This window comes from Chenopodium quinoa, unplaced genomic scaffold, assembly GCF_001683475.1.
Source record: "Chenopodium quinoa cultivar QQ74 unplaced genomic scaffold, ASM168347v1, whole genome shotgun sequence".
Taxonomy (NCBI): Eukaryota; Viridiplantae; Streptophyta; class Magnoliopsida; order Caryophyllales; family Amaranthaceae; genus Chenopodium; species Chenopodium quinoa.
In genome coordinates, this window is record NW_018743858.1 from 2,420,195 (window position 1) to 2,441,789 (window position 21,595).

Sequence of the window (21,595 nt, forward strand, 5' to 3'; positions counted from 1 at the left end):
CGAGCCTCGACTTTACAAAATGGCAAGAAGCCATGAAATCCGAGATGGACTCCATGTTTGAAAATTAAGTATGGGACTTGGTTGATTTGCCCGAAGGTTACACACCTATCGGTTGCAAATGGATTTTAAAGTTGAAAACCGACAAATATGGAAATGTATATGTATATAAAGCTAGATTGGTGACAAAAGTTTACAGGCAAGGCGTTGATTATGATGAAACCTTTTCGCTAGTCGTCATGCTTAAGTTTGTCCGGATTATCCTAGCAATTGCCGCATATTACGATTATGAAATATGGCAAATGGACATCAAAACCGCCTTCCTCAATGGAATTTTGGAAGAAACTGTGTACATGACACAGACGAAAGGTTTTGTTGATCCAAACAATGCTAGGTGTAATACCCCGTAATTTTTCAAAGGTATTTTCTAAATTAAAGAGTATTTTAGTCTCGTATTTTGACGTATTTTTCTAAATTAATTATTTTTCTAAAGAGTATTTTAGTTTTGGAGCCAAAATGATATTTAAATTTTGGCGCCTAAATCATTTGTCTCATTATTTTACAAAACTAATTAAAATGGATAATCCAATAAATGTAACTATTTTATACCTATGTTATAAATAGTATTTTTGATTTCTCAAAAATTAAATAGATAAACCGAAATTATATTATTTCGGTTAAAATAAATTAATTAAATTAATTTCCTTAAACTAATTGAATTGTATTTTCGGATTTCATATAAAAAAAATCTTAATTGTTTTAATACCTTTCCAAATTAATTATTTTTATGAAATATACCTATAAATTAATTAATAAAATTAATTTCCTAAACTAATGATATTTTCGGATTTTTCATAATGAAAATCTAATTTTATATATTTCCATAAAATAAACTAAATAAATGTTATTTTCGGATTTTTACAAAATAAAAATCTGATTTTATTTAATATCCTTCTAAGTAAATTATTTTCATGAAATAAATTAATTTTCTAAACTAATTAAATGTTATTTTCGGATTTTTCATAATAAAAATCTGATTTTTATTTAATATCTTGCTAAACTAATTATTTTTATGAAATAAAATAATTTCCTAAACTAATCAAATGGTATTTTGATTTTACATAATAAAAATATGATTTAATTAATTATTATAGGCCATATTTTCGGCCACCCCAATAATTTAGTAAGAAAATTGATTTTTATTCTTCCAAATATTATAAACTTTATTGAATCATTAATTTTAGACAAATAACTTATTTTACAAAATCCCTAAACTAACATAAGTGGACCGAAAATATGGAACAATATTTAGCTCAATATTTTCGGCCACTCATGAATTTTCTAAAGGATTTTTAATTTATTTTATTAAAAATAAAATCCTTTAAATTTCCTTATTTCTATTCTTAAATCTAAAAATTATTTGATCCTATTCTATACTTGCACTCCAAGCTCAAAACCTACCAAACAAAATTTCATGATCAAATAAAATCTAATATCCTTCCATACATTTAAAACCCTAATTTCTATTATTTAAATTTCCATAAATTATACAACCCTAAATTGCTATAAACTCATCACCTAAACACCTATAAATACCCCCTCATACCTCTCATATTCTTCACACCAAAAACTCAATTCCCTTCTTTTCTTTTACTCTTCTTTTCCCTCAAACTTTTCCTATTTTTCTTTTCCTCTTTTCTAAAAGAAAATCTGCCCATATATCTTTGGAGCCAATTTTCGGAAACTTCCTGTCAGTTTTTGGATTTTTCTATTCACAAAAAATTATTTGTATTGAAAAATACTTGAGGTTAGGCTCAAGAATCACCCAATTCGGAGTTATATAAAAGGAGTTATGACCTCTGCAAGTTCTGCCTATCCTTTCCAACGCAAATTCAATTTCCTTTAATCCTATTCCTTTATTTTCTTCATGGTTAGTTTTCTAAAATATAATTACCTATTTCACAGTTATAATTTTATATTAAAGTATTATTTTTAAAAGAGTTTTATAGTCCATGCACATTAGATTTGGGTATATGTCTAAAGATGTTGTGATAACCGTATGGTTATGCTAATTGCAAGGTGTATTCGTGATTAAACTTTGAAAGTGCGAAGTGTTGATTGATATTCGGAATTAAGGTACGTTATGTGGTTTGATACCTTCGAAAGTTGACTATGAAATTATGTTTTAACATAGTTCTTATGAAATTATGTGCCGTATGAAATTATGTTTTACTATATGAAATTGTGTTTTATGATGGCTTGAAATTAATGATTTTGGTTAATCAAAGGGGCTTTAAATTGCGATTAAAATTATTAAAAAGATTGGATTAAAAATGATTTACAAGTTTATTGATGTCCAAGTATAACGGATTTTTTTTAAAGGTGCTTTTAAGCAATCAATCGATATGGTTATGAATCCCACTTAGGGAATGGATTAGAGAAGGCTATGGACTTTGCATGACCTAGCCTTTCCTCAAGATTGGCCTTTGTTCATAAAGTAAACCACTTGGGGGGTGTGCACATTTAGTGAGGAAATGGTTTTGGAACGTAATCGATTGAGTTTTAAACTAGTCTTGAAAGCATTGAATTGGAAAAGCTCTTACATGAGTATGGCATTGGAATTCTTTGAATTAAACTTAAATGATTTAAATTATGTTTTACTTATCTTACACATAATCTACTTAGCATAATTTGATAATACGTGCTTTTGTTTTGGCTTTGCCCTGTTTACCATTTATGGTAAGCAGGTGAATGTTTCAGGTGGAAGTTGATTGATGCATACGGGAGTCCACAGGAATTTCATCTAGCTTAGGAAAAGTTGGAGTCGTTTTTGTGTCACAAATTATGAACAAGTTTTATTTAAAGTTTTATTAATAAGAATAAAGAATTTTTCCGCTGCAAAAGTATTTTTAAAGTATAAGCCTTGCATTATCACGCGGCGGTAATACGCCCAAGTCTATCTCTACGGTATTTATACGTATTTTCTACATATTCCGTAGAGGGAGATTTGGAAGTGTTACACTAGGAGGGTGTGCAAGCTTAAGAAGTCCATGTATGGACTAAAGCATGCAAACAGAAGTTGGAATCTGCGATTCGTTGAAGCCATTAGTGAGTTTGGTTTTATCAAGAATCCAGATGAGTCTTGTGTTTACAAGAAGGTCAGTGGGAGTGACATCACGTTCCTTGTCTTATATGTCGATGACATATTGCTCATTGGAAACAACATTCCAATGCTAGAGTCTGTAAAGGCTTGGCTTGGAAAGTGTTTTTCAATGAAGGACTTGAGAGAGGCACAGTACATATTAGGCATCAAGATCTATAGGGACAAATCTAAGAAGCTGATTGGATTGAGCCAAAGTACTTGTATCGATAAAGTATTGGCACGATTCAATATGGAAGAAGCCAAAAGAGGCCACCTACCCATGTCACATGGCATAACTCTCAGCAACAAATAGTGTCCACAGACACCTGATGAGCGAGAGAGGATGAGTCAGATTCCATATGCTTCGCTTATTGGATCGATCATGTATGCCATGATATGTACTAGGCTAGATGTATCGTATGCCTTAAGTGCTACAAGCCGATACCAAACAGACCTAGGAGAGGCGCATTGGACTACTACCAAGCATATCCTAAAGTACTTGAAATGGAACAAGGATAAATTTTTGGTCTATGATGGGAGTAAGGATTTGGTTGTTGAAGGTTACACCGACGCAAGCTTCCAGACTAACAGAGATGACTTCAAGTTCGCAATCAAGGTACATATTCTGTCTAAGTGGAAGAGCGTTCAATTGGAAGAGTGTTAAGCAAAGCACAACTACAGATTCTACAACTGAAGCCGAATACTTGGCAGCTTCGGAAGCAGTTAAGGAGGCAGTTTGGATTCGTGAGTTCGTTGGTGAACTAGAAGTTAAACCCTCAATCAAGGGTCCAATAGATCTCTATTGTGATATCAATTGGGGCTATTGCTCAAACCAGGAAGCCAAGGGAACATCAAAAAGTCAAACATGTCCAGAGGCGATTTCACATGATAAGGGAATGGAAGTTCGAGGGTGAAATCAGAATTTGTAAGATTGAAACGAACGACAATGTAGCCGATCCATTCACTAAATCTTTGCCTCACGTGAAACACAACAAGCACGTTGAGGCAATGGGAATCAGGCATATTGGAGATTGGATTTGATTTCCCTATTTATGTGTTTTAATTAATTTTGGAGATTTTAATGTAAAACACTATATTGAACCATTCATTTATGGAGTAATTTAATTTTTCGCAAATTACGATTATTCCATTTCTATTTAATTATGGTTTAGAATTAAATAGTGAGTCCATTTGATTTAAGAATATTCAAAATAAGGTATCAAGATAATGTCTTGGATAAAGAAACACCTATTAAGTGAACATTGAATATCTTATCGAAATTATCCCTAATCAAGGTAATTTGAGAGTTAGACGATTAATGACCACGTGAGATTAGTGTGTAGTATGATTTATAGCACCGTTTCTTGTGCTACAAGGACAAGATTGTCATAAATCATTTGCACAGGTTTTAGTTTGGAACTATACCGGATCGACCTATGAGAACACTTTAAGAGATTTAACATAAGTATATTACTCATTATGGCTATCAGAACCATTTTCCTCAACCATGACTATTGTAAGCTCTCTTGTCTGAGTACTAGTCCGTTTTGATGTTGTCAAATGTCTGTCGTACAAGGGGATTATAAAGGCACCACTCAGGCGGCTAGGGCCTTTTATTAAGGGAAGCCAACAATGAAAGATTGGTAATGTCCTCCTATTAACAGTAGGGAACATGTCATTGTTGTTTACAAGGCCTCTCGAATAGCGAGACTGTGAAAATGCATGGTTGTGCTCAGATGGATTTTAGAAATCATCTGCTTATTGACAGTCGAACTCGAAAATCGAGAAACACTTCTGGACATAATAAGGATGACAAAGAATTTTACCTTATAGTTCACGAAGAGACATTATGTGACATAGGAAACAGGTTATACACAAACAACACACTTGTCTGGAAGGACAGGTGGGAAATTGAAAGGAATGGTGTCCTTCGCACAAGTGTATTATTCGATAGAGGGTTCAGAATTAATTAGGAAAGTTAATTATTCAGTGAGGTCAAGTGATCAGAATGCCTAGCTGGAGGCCGCTTCCGATCACTAATATTAATGTATATAATATTACAGCTTAATCTTGAATGAACCCTTCGGGTCACACCCAATTGTGTAACCGAACTGAAGCGACGAATTAATCTGAAGGATTAAATAAGTCGATGGAGATTTTACGAACTAAGACGTCGGATTCCGAGCTTAGAGTGTCCTTTTTACCCTTTTCTCTCTCTCTATCTATCGGCCGAGCTTAGAGCGTCCTTTTTACCCTTCGTAAAGTTGCCAGCCTCCTTTTTACCCTTTTCTCTCTGTCTATATCGGCGTTTTAATGAACTCATCCCTAAATTACCTAAATTTACCTTCATTTACTAGGACTATTGCTCAACTATCATTAGTTAGTAAAGTAATGGATGTCTAGTTACTTGGATATCGTCAAGTAACACTTACTTAATAAAAGACAAGCATACCCCTCAACAACCTAGCAAAATGACAATGTTGCCCTGTTGGGATGTTTTCTCAGATCTCAAGTGAGTAACATGAATTGTTGCGTAAAATTTTGCCTATAAATTATAAAATGGCAAGTTTACATTTGTTAATGTAAGCACTGAAAATTGAAAAACCATATTCTCTCCTAAACTCTAGCCTTCATTGTCAATTTTGAAGGGGCTTCCATCAAATTTCACCAGTGGAAAGCCCCAATTTTTTTTTAGTCTTTTACGTGTTACTGTTTTCTAGGTTATAATAATGTCTTTCTCGAAAGAAAGTGTTTATCCCCTTCGAAAGACAAGGTTCTTTCAATCTCTTTCGAAAGGCAAGGTTTTTCGAACTCCTTTGAAATACAAGGTTTTATTTGCGCTTAAATTGGGCTCTAGTTGTGCGGGGCTAAGATTGATTATTGCTCGGATTTGGGTTAAAAAATTAGCTCAAGGATTTTCTTTCTCACAAAATTATGATGCAGTGACGGATCCACTCAAAAGTTGTATGAGACAACGAATCGTGAATGTGCCGAATTGTTATCTATTTATTTAGATTCTTAGTCTTTCCCAGTTAATAATTATTTGATTTTGTTAAATCTTTTTTTTATATTGTTAAATTAATTGTCAATTATAAATGCCGTATGACTTTAATTGATGAAATATAATGTCGTTTAGGATTTTTTTTTTAAAAAAAGAAAAACCATAGTCTACTTCACTATTCCTTCAATCCCTATCTCTACCTCTTTACAGGTTTATTTAGTTCAATTGGTAAAGTTTTTCACATAAAAAAAAATTTCACCTGAAAATAAATTAAAAAAAAAAAAATCAGACTCTATATACCCAAAGTTGACTCATTGACGCCAAACCAGTGTAATTCTGAAATCTGTTCCTTCCTTCTTTGAACTGATTTCTTTTTAACTCATTAAATTATAAAAATTAATAGATAAATACAAATACAAACCAATAAAACAGCTTTTTATTTTTTTTTTATTTATTTATTTTTTGATGTATACTTGAACAAGCCTAAAATTCTCCCACCTTCACACTCTCTCTCTACTTTCTCTCTCTTGGGGTTTTGGCTTTCACAGCAAGCTCTCCTTTTCAGTCGATCGCCGTTGTAAAACCCTTAATTCTCCTTAAATTTCCTAAATTATTTCAGAATTTGATCAGCAATTTCAAATTCTGGAGTTTAATTCTGTTAATTTGCAGATTTTGTGCGTTTAATTTGGCGGTAATTTAATGGAGGATTATGCTGATAGTGATAATGAGTTTTATTATGATGATGCTGATGAAGAAGATGATGATCGCGATTCTTTGAATTTAATTGAAGATGCTAATAATGATGTTTCCCTCACTAATCGCCCTGCTTCATCAATCAAGGTTTCTTTTTAATTTTATTTTAATTTTTTGCTATTCTCAATTTTAATTTTTTTTGTCTAATTTCTTGAATTAGGGTTTGTTTTTTTATTTGGAGATTTTTTTTGTTTCTTTAGTTTAATTTAATTTTTAAGTGAATTTTTTGCTGATAAATTTTAATGTGGTTGATGAGTGTTGCCGGTATAATTATGGAAGTAAATTTTGATTTTGATTAGCTTGAATTCGAATGGTATTGATCTTAATTTCTGAGTTTGTTTGTTTTATTTTTCTTTTTTTAATTTTACTTCTATTTTTTGCACCAACCTAATTGTGAATGCTGCTCCTTTTGAGATAATGTATGCTTTAATTTTACTTTAAATTTTTGCTCTAAATTCTCATCAATGGTGTTCTTTTAATCTATTTCTGTTCTCTCTCTCTCTCTCTCTTTTTTTTTTTTTTATTTTTTATTTTTTATTTTTTATTTTTTTTAAGTGTCAACTTTTGTTTAGTTCGTCTCAATTTGAATAATTGTTGTGGCTGGAATTTAATTACTGGTTTTGGGTTTAGTTTCTTTGATCTCAATTCAAGTTATATGCCAAAGTGGGAAAAGGAAAAAAAAAAGAACCATTTAAAATTATAAAGAGTGTTGGATATGATTGGTAGTTGTTATTAGTCATTTTATGGAAAAAATTTGTACTTTTTTTTTAGCTTCGAATTTGACTTGATCTCAATTTCTGGTGCATTACTCTTTTACAGAGTAGATCTTTGATTTTGTCATAAAACTGTGAATTTTGAATCTGTTTCATAATTTTGTGAATGTGAATGTTGCACTTTATAGCGTTCTTGTGTTAAAGTGTTCTTTGGTTTTTAGTTTATGTATAAGCCTTTGCTTATTTCTCCATTTAAGTTACTTTTTTACCTTTGAGTAAAGATACCTATCAATCCAAACATTAAATGTAAAAAAAGGTAAAAAATGAATGTGGTTTGTATAATAGCTTAAATTTTGTTTTAACTGATCTCTTTTTGTTGCTTTGACATTTTGTAGGTGATCAGAAGGGATTCACTTCGAGTAGCGCAGGTTAGAATTTATCCCTTTAGCTCTTTCTCTATGTAGTTTTATATGTTGAAATGTGTTTATGGTTTACATTTGTTTTAGCTTGAAAATTGAAGATTTTGAATCTGGTACTGTTTGTTGCAGACTGAAGACTTGCATAGAATAATGGATCTGTTGTCGTTGAAGGAGCATCATGCAAGAACCCTTCTTATACATTATCGTTGGGATGTGGAAAAAATATTGGCAGTGCTCGTGGAAAAAGGAAACGAACAATTGTATGTGGAAGCTGGTGTCAGAGTAACAGAACATGCTAATATTCCTTCTTCTTCTTCATGTTCTTTTCTTGATTGTGACATTTGTATGGAAGAACATCCTGCCAATAAGTTTACAACAATGGATTGTGGCCACTACTTCTGCAATGATTGTAAGTCTCTTTGCTAATGAAAGTATGTAGAGCTTATATTGTAATTTTTTATTCAGGTCCTAATAGCAACAAAATGTGACTTTTAGGTGTTAAGCATTTCATACTACGTATTATGATAAAGTAAATATCACTCTAGATATTCAATGTAGATGATAAACGATCTCATATTGTAAAAATGCAAGAGGTGAAAAGAGTCATAGACTTTTTTTTTTGTATGTTCCTAATTAAAAGTTAGCTCCCTTTGTCTTTTAGGATTCTAGTCTTCGTTATCACCAATCTTCTCTTCTCACTTCTATTTACTAGCTATGGACTGTGGTTATATATTTGTTTCAACTTTTATCTTTTATTTTCTTATTTTGGCTTCAAAGTTGCCTTCAGGAAATTTCTCTTGATGTGCTCTTGCATAATTTTAAACTTCAGCTTCTCGTAATTCTCTGAGTGGTAAAATATAAAAATGGTATAGCCATTAAACAACATAGTGGTAAAATACTTTGAAGTGCAGTAAGGAAAATCCATTTTTTGCTGTTGGAGATAGCTGTTGATAGTGATAGATATGTTTGTATTGCCTTTTTCCAATCTATTTGTTGGATATTGTTCTAAGTCTGGTCATTGTTAGACATAGTCATATGGTAATAATGATAATGCTGTCTAAACTCAGTGACTCTTGATGTATTTCTTTTTTTTTTTTTTACTTCGTAATAAGTTATCCCCATGGATGACCAGCCTGTCTCAAACATTTGGAAGCCGTGTGTTAATTGTAAGTTTTTACTTAAATTATTAGGAATTCGTAAAATTAATTAATTTTGGAATGAATAAACTTGTCCAAAGCATAGTTACCAGATTTGCTAGTATGAGATTTGGTTACGGGTTCACAATTCACTACCTAATTTGTTGAATTGAACCAAAAATTACTACTTTTATATTATAATTTGCTTTTTTCGGTTAGCTTTTGAGGGGTGATTGGTGAATCTGGTATCACTGCTTCAAAGTACTAATATTTACTTTATATCATTGATGATCACCTTTATAGGATTCTTTGAAACCAAATAATAAATTAACTATGTGTTTGGATTGAAAATGTGGAGGAAAAGGAAAGGAAATGGAGGGATATCTTTCATTTGGATAACAAATGAGGAAGAAAGGGAGGTGGATGGGAGAGAAATGGAGGGATTAAATTGTAAGAAATTGATCTCTCCAACAATGGAGAGGTTTGGAAGGAAAACTCATCAATTTTCCCTCTCTTCCCTTTTCCTTTCCTCCCCTTCCCTCCCTCTTCTTCTTTTGCTTCCCCTTTCTTTATCTAAACACACTGTAAATCCTTATATACGGCTTTCTTCAGCAACTTAGTTACAATGGAAATGGAAAATTGGACTGAAACAACTGTGCCTAACTGCTTCAAACAGAAAAATCCCCATTGTAACCTCAGCCCATTGCACCACTCACTCGCGCTGTGACTACTCACAAGGCACACTGACTGCTAGAATTTGATTTAATGACAAACAGTAGATCATGAGCTAACAACTTAAGATGTAGTATATAGAAATGCTTAGACTTGGTGGGATTTGTTAGGGAGGAGATATTTAGCTGTTTTATATTGGTTTGGGGATATTATTGGGGTAACAATGAGTTAACATTAAATATATTTACTTTAGTGTTGAGAGTAGAATTTTCTTTTGCCAAACAGCTGTAATATAAATTAAGGGAAAGACTGTTCATGTATGTTAAAGATTGAAGATCAAGATGAGTACTTGCTCATTGGTGATTAGTAATTGCTGACTTGTTGTGTAAACATTAGGGAGTTGATGTTGTTTGTTGGGAGGAGAGAGAGAGAGAGAAGATAATTAATTGGAACTGGGAGTTGGGATGAGCCAAAGAGATGAATTGTCGAAGGCAAAGGATTGGAATTGGCTTTTCTACATTGATTGCTTGAATATCTCAAAGTTCATCTGATTACCCCAAGAAAACATTAGTGAACAATATGTGCTCTTTACAAGTTTGGGGCCCTAAATAACTGTGCTGGTTGCATCTGGCTAATGGCCAGCAATGTAGATGACCACCTTGGGTCTAGTCAGGTTTGTAGCTACTTGTTAAAGCACCCACCAAAATTATTCTGTAATGGGAGTTATTATGCAGTGATGTGTTTACTTTTTAGATGGGTTAATAGTGGCTTGAGTACGTTAAACTTTTCCAATGATGCCCAAACTGAAATCGAGTTAACTTCTGTATGGTTCCCTTTTGTGTGTAGAAATTAGAAAGTGTTTGCTGCGGTGTTTATGGGGGAGGTGAAGGTAATTAAGAAGCTGTTATACCCCTTTCGTCCCCAAATCAAATTCCTTGCCTTTTGCACTAAGATTGTGGGGTTTGTTTGATTAAAGATGAATATAAAAAAAATATTGGGCTTTGGTTCATTAATAGTGGATAAACAAGATGAAAAGATAGAGGGGTTGGTTGATTATAACCAAATAAAGAAATAGATAAAAGTAAAATGAAATTTGTATTTATTGACAAAGTTTTTGGGTGGAATAGAGCTTTTATTTGGTGACAGAGTTGAGTGACTTTTTATTTATGATGTCTGAAACTATTTTTTCATTTCCCCTTCCCATTGACTAAGAACACCCCAAATTATTCTATCATGATTAAACCAAACTCTTCTTATACCGTGACCACCTAACCAACTCCTTAATAACCTCACTACTATGAGTTCATTCCATCACCTCCATCAACACAATACCTTTTGACTTCCCCTCTTATAAGTCTTATAACACATACAATAGAGTTGCGCATGTGTTGGGTACCTGAATCGATGATGTTATCAATCAAATATTTGATAACCATTAAACTGACATTCAATACTTATACATGTACTAGAATATTTGAATTTGGTGTCAGAAACCTGATACCTAAATTTTATGTAATTATTAACAATTTAGGGGTTTAGGCTTTTGAGAAAAAAAGAAAAATGATTTTTGGGTACCCAAAACTTTTAAAATGATAACTAGTTTGCTTAATTTTTGATGCGGTTACCCATCCAATATATATTTCTGACCACTCTTTCAGATTTTCAGATGGTTTGGGTACACAACCAGTCCCCTTCCACCGCGGCGCTCAACAAAATAACTCCAGTTAACCCTCTTCACTAACCACCAATATATAACAGCCCTTGAAGCCTTCCACTACCCAGCTCCTTTAAGCTACCAAGCATGAAGCAAATTGTGCTATTTAACCACCACCAGCTATAAAGGTGATGGAGTAGTAAAGGTAGAAGAGAGAAAAGAGCTCATTTATTATAGTCAATAATTTTTTTATAATTTTAATACAACAATCATTGATACTCCTTTAAACTAGCGAAACCTGAAGCAAATTAACCACCACCGTGAGTGAGATAAAGGGAGATAGCGAGTAGAAGGGAGAGAGAAAAAAAAACACTAATAGCTCATTTTATTATAGTTAATAATTCAAAATAATTATAATAGGAAAATAATTGCGAAATAAAGGAGATATACAAGAAAGTTGAACACGTACTTTGTGTAAGTTTTGTGTGATAGTTGTGGGTGGGGTAGGTGGTCAACTTTAAGTCTACTACTCTACTTCCTCTCTATGATCATCACCTCACGTTTTATTGGAATGTGAATATGCTATTATAACATTGCATTTGCTGTGCTGTAAATGTGATATCCTATTTAACCAAACATATCAGAGCTTATCCAGATTTGAACTATAGAGTACGCAGATACAGCAACATGTCAATATATGGCTATTTTATGTGCTAGTCAGTGCTTTATTAGGATGAGTTAATGGCCTTTATTCATCTCTTGCTCCATTTTCACCTAAGGCTTTCGGAGTTTCGGATAAATTAAAAGGAAATTTTGCTTGTATTAGAGTTCCTAACTTGTGAATATAGTTCACTGAACTAAGGCCTTGTTTACTTCACCTTATTCAAATAATATTCAGATTTTCAGTAAAATTGTTTTCATTTAAGCTAAAGTAATTTTAGTTCAGTATAAATAAGTTTTAATCAGTAAAAATTAGTAAATCAAAAGAACAAATATAATAAAGATTCAGTAAAAATAAGTTTTAATCAGTTAAAATAAGTAATTTTCAGTAAAAATTATATAATGATAGTTAAAACAATGTTAGTTCAGTAAAATTGGTTTCCGTTCATCAATAATAAGGTGAAGAGAACATGGCCTAAGGTGGGGAAATGGTTGTGGGTATTGTTGAAAAAAACCAAGTTTTTTCTTGGGGTACTAAGATAAAAATAGATAGAGGTGGGGATAATTCAATAAAGAAGAAAGAAGAGGGGGGGGGGGGGTGGGGTTGCCCGTGCCCCTTAGTTTATAGTGATAATTGGCCTTCTATCTACTGCATTTTTGCTAAGTTTTAGTTCAGTAAAATTGGTTTCAGTTCATCAATAATAAGGTGAAGAGAACATGGCCTAAGGTGGGGAAATGGTTGTGGTTATTGTTGAAAAAAACCAAGTTTTTTCTTGGGGTACTAAGATAAAAATAGTTAGAGGGGATAATTCAATAAAGAAGAGGGGGGGGGTGTTTGCCCGTGCCCCTTAGTTTATAGTGATAATTGGCCTTCTATCTGCTGCATTTTTCCTAAGTTTTACTTCAGTAAAATTGGTATTAGTTCATAAGTAATAAGGTGAAGAGAACATGGCCTAAGGTGGGGAAATGGTTGTGGTTATTGTTGAAAAAAACCAAGTTTTTTCTTGGGGTACTAAGATTAAAATAGTTAGAGGTGGGGATAATTCAATAAAGGAGGGGGGGGGGGGGGTTTGACTGTGCCCCTTAGTTTATAGTTATAATTGGCCTTCTATCTGCTGCACTTTTGCTAAGTTGATCTGCCCCCCCCCCCTCCTCGTTTCGATGAGCAAATAGCGAGTTGGTGCAATGTCATTGTTCACTTGTAATTCAACTCTTGAATTATAGAAGATTGGTGAGTTGGCTAAGTTTCCGGCTGCATATCTTCTTGATCCTTTAAAGGCTGTAGCTTTTCTGTAATTTATTTTGTAAAATTTTGCACATTGAAGCTTGTTCTTTCTTATGTCTTCTTTCACCAACTAACATAATTTGTACCTTTCTGCTATTTTCTGATAACTAGGCTGGACAGAACATTTTATAGTGAGGATAAATGAAGGTGAGAGTAGACGGGTTAGATGCATGGCACATAAGTGCAATGCGATTTGTGATGACGGGAAAATAAGAAATTTGGTTAGTAAGAGAGATTCTGCGGCGGCTGAAAAGTTTGATCGCTTTCTTCTGGAGTCCTACATAGAGGATAATAAAAGGGTTAAGTGGTGCCCAAGTGTTCCCCATTGTGGAAATGCTATACGTGTTGAGGAGGATGATTATTTTGAGGTTGAATGTGCATGTGGTCATCAATTCTGCTTTGGCTGTTCATCTGAAGCACACTCTCCTTGCTCCTGTCTGATGTGGGAGCTTTGGATGAAGAAGTGTCAAGATGAATCAGAGACTGTTAATTGGATCACAAGCCACACAAAGCCTTGTCCTAAATGTCACAAACCTGTGGAAAAAAATGGAGGATGCAACCTTGTTGTATGCGTTTGTGGCCAAGCATTCTGGTAAGCACTTCTGTCAGGCTCTTTCTGCCATTGCAGTGATTGTTTATGATCAACACCTGATGAAATCTAGTTGTTTTGCTTCTTTCATAAAGAAAGATTAATAAACATCATCTTTATCAGTAGCTTTAAATTCTGTCATGCTGTCATTTAAATGTCGAGTCATTACTGTATTTACCTATATATCCATTTGACCAAGATTCAACTAGATTTGATGGTTTATGGAGAGACCATCGGGTGATTGTAAGTCGTAACTAAAAACTGTGTCTAGCTGTGTATTTGTATTCTTTTTGTCTTTTTCTTTTTATAAGATTATGGGCCCTATCGGGCTGGAACCGCTCAGTCAACTTGGCCTGTGTAAGCGTGCTAGACAATATGGGAAAGTGTGGGATAGGTAAGGAAATCCACTCCTCAAATTTTCCCTAGTGGGAAATGAACCTCCCACCTCATGATTGGAAGATGCTCTCCTTTCCAATTTCCACTAGGTCAAGCTTAGCTTGGTGTGTATTAATTTGTATGCATGCATCATTTATGTGTTTTGGTGTGTATGCATGCATCATATGTGTGTGTTTCGGTGCGTATACATACACATTATGAGCATATTCAAACATACAAGGTTTGTACCTTTTCTGTTTCAATATTTTTGTGTGATTAAAGTCTTCTTAATTTCTAATCCTAGCTATATGACTACATCTTGTGTCTGGTTAGTAGCAATCGCATGCTTTTTTTTTTTTTTTACTTTCAATGTGTAAGTTTTAGATATTTTTGGTGTTAAATTGCTTTTTTGCGTGACAGAGTTGACACATTGGTTACTCCATATTCAATAGAAACTTAAATGGCTGAATTGATATCATATTTTGTGGTTTTGAAGCTACTTGTTTAACCTCATTTACTTTTCATTTTCTGTTAACCTTTTCACATAATCACATTACAAGCTCCTTCATCTTTTAAAGTTCTTGGAGTCATACAAAAAGTTGACGTAAATTGGAACTCTGCTGATTATGCTGGTTTTGACTGTAACTGGAATTTTGATTTCTCCTAGAGTACTTGTTTGTGAATTAATTTTTTATTGGTCTTTGGATGCAGCTGGCTTTGTGGTGGAGCTACAGGTAGAGAGCATACGTGGTCTACTATTGCTGGTCACAGTTGTGGGAGATTCAAAGAAGATGATCTAAAGAAAGCCAAGCATGCAAAGTTGGAATGGTGGCGTTATATTCACTATCATAATCGGTATAAAGCTCACACAGATTCATATAAGCTCGAAGCTAAACTGGAGGAAACTATTAAGGAGAAGATATCAAGTTTGGAAGACAGGGATACAACCTCCAAGGACTTCAGCTGGGTGACAAATGGACTTTACAGATTGTTTAGGTCCAGACGTATCTTGTCATATTCATACCCATTTGCTTATTACATGTTTGGTAATGAGCTGTTTAGGAATGAAATGACCAAGGAGGATAGAGAAATAAAAAAGAACTTGTTTGAAGACCAGCAACAACAATTGGAGGCCAATATTGAGAAACTTTCAATGTGTCTGGAGGAGCCATTTCATACGCTTGACGATGACAAAGTTTTAGAAACAAGAATGCGGATAATAACGATGATGACCATTGTTGACAATCTATGCAGGAAAATGTGGGTTCAACAACTAATTCTTCCATCTTGTATAGTGCTGGCAGATGCATATCATATTTTGTTGTCCATTCTTTTCCTAGTGTATAAAAATATGTTTATGGTATTAGTTTGGTTGAAATATCTCTTGGACACTTTATTTACTTGCTTAATGTGTACTTTATGCAGGTATGAATGCATTGAAGGTGATCTGTTAGGATCTCTTCAGCACACAATACACATAATTGCTCCGTATAGGTCAAAGGGGTTGGAGAAAGCATCTGAAATAACTGATTGGAGGAACCATAGTTATACTAGGGAGAGAAATTCCAGCTCAAATGGTAAGGACTTTTAACTTTTAGATTTAAGGTAGTTGGTTTTGTTATAGAATTAGACTTAAATGTTACCTCTTCTTGGCCGTTTTTGATGATTAGGCCGGTTAATAGTGTGCCATCCCCCTTATCCCTGACCTGAAGATTTGGGTCATCAACAAAGAATAAACCAGTAACTCAAGTTAGTTGTAGTTTAAAAAAACTTTTGGTACTAAAGTTTTTCAATCTAGTAACCTAAAAAAAGATAAAGTGCATTTAGTGAGTGATTTTAGTTGAAAGAACAGTTTATCTGATGAAATATAGTTTAACATAACATTTCATTGGATTTGATTTTTTTATTTTTTTTAATTTTTTTTTGGGTGATACCCACTTTGATATATCTTTGTTGGGTTAACTTATCTCTTTCTTTCTTGTCATCTTCATATAATTTTTTTGTAGCAGATCTCCTGTGATTATGATTGGTAAACCGTTACAGAATACATAGAAATTCTTCTGTATATAAAGGTTAGATGCTCATCTATCCTTTGAAAGGACACAGTAAAAGACAGTTAAAAGGCTGTGTTGATTTTTTACTTTAATTATTCTGAATATATAAGTTTTGTTTGGGAGTTAAGACAAATTTACTTGAAGCCAAAACACGTCTGCTGAACCTCTTTCTTGACTTTAATTTAGTTAACCTTTACTTTTGCTTAATTCACCTGGTTAGTAGATCAAGTTATAACCTCTTTTGGCTTTCAGTTAATTTAGTGAAGAAAGTTTGAAGGTAGAATAACGCCAATTGGTCTTTCGAAAGCTACTGATACATACGGGCTTGGTTCTTATACATATAGGAGTGAAGGGGTCGGATGAGTCATCTACAGACTTGGTTCTGAATCAAACTGAGAGTGGATGCTCTTCAAGAAAACGTGCTAGGGCAGAATCTTCTAGTTTCAGTTTGAATCAAGTTGAGAGTGGATGCTCCTCCAGCAAACATGCTACTGCAGATTTTGAAGACAGATTTTTTGATTTGAACTTGCCTGCTGATGTATGATGATCAACAACCGATTTATTCATGTCAAACGTAAAAGGATTTTGATACATATAACCCACAACTGGAGAGTGCAAATGCTGATTCTGATACCTTTACGTTTGGAACTACAATGATATTAACCCCTTTTTGGTACTAGACAAGGCCTAATATGTACAGGGCCTCTGAGTTTAGAATGCAGGAATTATGTAAAGTTTAGCAGTATTACCTAATGCAAAGTATGTCTATTATATTTAGCTAAGCTTGAATTGTCTGACTTTGCATATTTACGTGATTTGTCTAAACTCTAAAGTGGCAAATTATTAAATAATTGGCGTAATATGAGAACACTGGGCTATTATCAATACATTTATTTATTGGAGTGCTCCGCCCCTCTGATACACTCTGATGAGCAGCATTAGTTGGTATGGCTTGGCACTAAATGTGCAAATAACAAAGTGTTGGTTCAGTTGATATGGTTGTAGTAATTTGGTGTTTGAATTCTATAAAGTGAGGGTGTTTGGGGATAGTGATTCCTTTATCCTCCCCTCTACTCTCTGCCTACCCTGTCAAGAAAATCATGAGGGTTGAAGTTTGTTTCGGGTTCTTCCCATTTGATGAAAAAAAAAAAAAAAAGAGCACTTAGATCATGTAAGATCGACCTTTGAGGTTGATGAGGTATGGTAGTGATGTTGCTCCTTTATATCCTTGAGGATTAAGGATCTTATCTTATGGGTTAATATTGTAATTTTGTCTAAGAAATCAATGAATTCAAGCAAAAGTAGAACTTCAATGGAGAAACGAAGAACTTCAAACATGGCAAGGAATTTTAATGGAGGATGATATTCCCCTACCTTCTTAGGGTATGGTGGTGGAAATGGTTATTCATGAGAGGAAAGCTCGATCAGGTTCAATGGAGTATCGGAAGTTAAAATGAAAATGGAGGGAAGAGGAAGAGAAAGAAAAAGGGAGAAGATAGATTGGATCGTGGGTTGGGATCAAAGGAAGTAGATGAAGGAGGAGAATAAGGAAATGAGAAAAAATTACAACAAAAAAGTACATCCCTTCGTCCCCTAATTACATGTTCATATTTCATAGGTGTTCCAAAATGTTATACTTATCAGACAACTCCCTTGGTTTTAATGCGTGGTCTTCGTTCACTGATCCTTCTACAATTGACATTATTAATTCAATAGTTGTATTTCTCACTTTATCTAAATGTCTGGAATCTTCATCTTCAACCTTGGTTTTGCTCATTCTCTCTATTCATTTCTTGCGATTTTATATGAGTTTTTAGTTTCAAATTTCCATTATCTTGGTTTAATTATCCTCTTATAGATCTTTTCCTTAATGTGTACCTCGCGTGGAGGAGAACATCTTCTATATTATTCTGTTTCTTAAAAGAGAACCAGAAAAATATCCTAATATATACTTTTACCGTTCTTTTTTACTTGACTCGCTTTTACTTTTACACTATTCACCACCCCTCCTTTGACCGTCTTTTGTGAATAATATGTAAAGAAAAACATATTTATGTGGGATCCTTTTGAATTCGTCTCAATAAATACAATCATAATGTATAACTTTTATAATTTATTTATGGAGAAATGAAGTTATTGATTGTTAAAGTTTTGTATTGGCAAGCGTGATAAAAGAAACAAGACAAGTAAAAAAGAACAGAGAAAGTATCATATATGCGCAAAACTTTATCTCCTTAACAGGAACAAACACGATTTCACTTAGTTGACAAATATTTCCTTTGCTAAAATATGTTAAGGACGGAATTCTCAACCTTTGGAAATACCAAACATTTACCAACTAACTGGTAGTGTCCTTAAATGTAGTTTATGTTATTCTAATCCCATTTTTTTTTTTTTAAAGGATCATTCTAATCCCATCTTTGTGACCTATTAATCACCTTATTGGTCAAAAAATGAAATTTATAATGTCACTTAGTAGAAGAGAAATGTAATTCATGTCATTTTTATCCCATTTCAATTAATTATCAATAGTTTCCCTTACTAGCTTTAATGTTAATTATATTTAAGTTGATAAGTGACGTCATAATTGAGCTAATCCAACGGAAAATTGGTAGAGGTAGTAATCATACAAATTAATCACTTTTTAAGATAGTATTAACAACTTTTTATTTATGGGTTATAAATGCCAATCCCTTTTTTAGGTAGTAGTTGTCAAATTTCCCTAACAAAAGAGGAGAAAATAAGGATGGTTGATTGAAATTTGGGTGTGTAACCCCTTTTTTAGATAATTCTACTAAACAAAAGTGAAGAGTTTTATGTGTGGCAAGCTAAAAAGGCTATACATAATACATTACATTCACATTAAAATTGAAGCTGCAATATTACTCTTCGGCCAAAGCTTCAATTGGTGAAGTCATTGATTCGTTCGCAACAAAATAGTACGTCTCATCAAATCCTTTCCTGCACATTTTCAAAACATATGGTATTAGCAACAGTTTGAGTTTACCAAATGACTATCACGCTAATTAAATTGTTTGTCGTGAAATTCAAACGTGCAACCACTTGTAAGTTGTAACCATTAGGTGCCTGCTGCGACTGGCTATCACAAGACCGGTCACAGTTTCAAAAATATTATCAACTGATGTATATACGTATGGACTGATCATACATCTTTCGTGGTGGATTGAAACAACACAATGAATGTTGTAACTAACCCGTTAGCTATGGAGTAGTAAGTGTTGTATTTGTAGATGAGATTGTCAAGGATTTGTTCAGCAGGTGGCTCATTAATTGCGAGACTTCCTAGCCTCACTAATAAAAACATGCAAAAATAAACTTAGAAAATTAATTAGCATGTATATATAAGCTCTTGAGAAAGTTCAGTTGTTCATTTTAAAATTAAATATGTACCTAATAAGGTAGTTTGCAACATATTGGGTTACTTGAATGGCATACAAAGAGTGTGGAATTTTGGGTGACCCCCATTCAAATGCATTTTTCTGCATCCAACCACAAATTAATTAAATTATGCTTACATCGCTAATCTTACTGAGTACTATACCAAGTAGTAAAAGGGCTTTTACATATACAAATATGTAATATTTACCAATAGAATGCTAGCCTAGTGATAAGAAAAAGAACTTTCTAACATTGAGGTCAGAGGTTCAATCTCCACTGAAGATACTTTGAAGATAAGGGAATATGTATCGTTAAAGTGTCTAACTCAATTGAGGGAGTAAGTTGGAAAGGAAAAGAAAAAAAAAACACAATTGAGGGAGTAACCATGTAACCTAAGGATTCCACTGGAAGCCTACAATAGGGTAGTCATAAGCTTGTATTGTGGTGACAAAATCCTATAAGAAAAAACACAGTACACAAAAATTAAAGAGACTTTCACATAATAGGTTTATAGCTAAGTAAGATTAAAGTTGAATTAAAGTGTAATTCAAATTATTCGTACCTTGCTATTCTTGTCCTTTGAAGTGGTAATGGCTTTGAAGAAACGAGATAGTTGTTTATCACTAAGGAATCTTTCCCTTGATATACCATACTATATTGAAATAGATGTTGAGTAATTAGGTTTTGATGATTGTAAACTAATGATGATTATCTATCTAACGTGTTTGTTGAGTTGTGCATAGAAAGAACAAGTTATGCTCCGAACAGGGTACAAGGAACCTGAGCAACGACAAGTATATATATAAGGAACCTGAGCAATATATGATAAGCAATAGAAGGAACAAGAGCAATGATGAGTGATGGTTAATAAGCATGATGATGGCAAAGGAACCATGAAGGTAACTATGTAAATAGGTGTTTGCATATGTTAGCTTCATGAGGTAAGTGTCTTATGCATACATGGGTCATGTCTGTGTAGGAGTCGTTTAATTTAGTTTAGTTTTCTAGTTTGCTTTTGGGTTAGCTCTAGTTTAGTTTGGTTTTATTTATTGTTTTTATAAATATAAAAATACAAAAATATGTGGCTTTAAGTTTAGTTAGTTCTCTCACTTGAAGTTTGTTTATGACAAACGAACTTCAATCTAATGTTCTCTTAAGTGTTTATGTGAAGACATGAACTGACTTAATTGAAGTCGATGGGTTAGAACATAGAAGATTTCAAGAGGAACAAGAGAGAATGAATGAACTTAAAGCAGGTTCTCCCGCGAGAACAAACCACGAAGGAACCTGACGGTCTTACCTCCAACGAGGTCCAAAAGTAACCTTCGACAGGCTTTCCTACGAGAGCCGGAGCATGTTCCCTAACAGGTACATGAGGTGTTCCCTAACAGGTACACACAAGGTGCTTCCTAACAGAAGCATGACAGCAAGTTCCAACAGGACTTGGTCTGCAAAGTTCCAGTGTAATGCTAGAGATGAATGACAACAGGTTGTAATGACTTGGTCTGTAGTTCTAGAAGTGGAACGTTGCCCCAAGATCCAGAATACGTCAAGACTACAAGATTCTAGAACACGAGTTTCAAAGAAGCAACATGAAGACGGAGAAATTGAAGTATATTACTCTAGGGTTCATGTAAGTATGTTGGACATAGAAGTCGGTCTGGAAAAATTCTATGTAACCAAGGTGAACTTTAGAGACTGTCAGAGTTCCAAACCTAATAGGAACTTAAGTATGCACGTCTTTAA

General features: G+C 33.6%; 1 protein-coding gene across 5 annotated transcripts; it reads left to right on the forward strand.

Annotated features, from left to right (window-relative positions):
- Nucleotides 1–6,553: 6,553 nt before the first annotated feature.
- LOC110686398 (probable E3 ubiquitin-protein ligase ARI2) lies at nt 6,554–17,373 on the forward strand. 5 transcript variants are annotated; one of them, XR_002504184.1, is made up of 8 exons: nt 6,554–6,980; nt 8,002–8,034; nt 8,155–8,434; nt 13,544–14,024; nt 15,108–15,656; nt 15,822–15,973; nt 16,403–16,468; nt 16,795–16,903. XR_002504184.1 is itself a non-coding variant. In XM_021863009.1 (8 exons), the coding sequence occupies exons 2-8, from the start codon at nt 6,840–6,842 to the stop codon at nt 16,992–16,994; spliced, it is 1,836 nt and encodes a 611-aa protein (XP_021718701.1). In that variant the 5' UTR covers nt 6,559–6,717; nt 6,810–6,839; the 3' UTR covers nt 16,995–17,373. The 5 variants fall into 5 exon arrangements, 3 of the variants coding, with proteins under 3 accessions (XP_021718702.1, XP_021718701.1, XP_021718700.1); XR_002504185.1 differs by having other exon boundaries at nt 16,406–16,468; XM_021863009.1 differs by lacking the exon at nt 16,403–16,468 and having other exon boundaries at nt 6,559–6,717; nt 6,810–6,980; nt 16,795–17,373.
- Nucleotides 17,374–21,595: the final 4,222 nt, after the last annotated feature.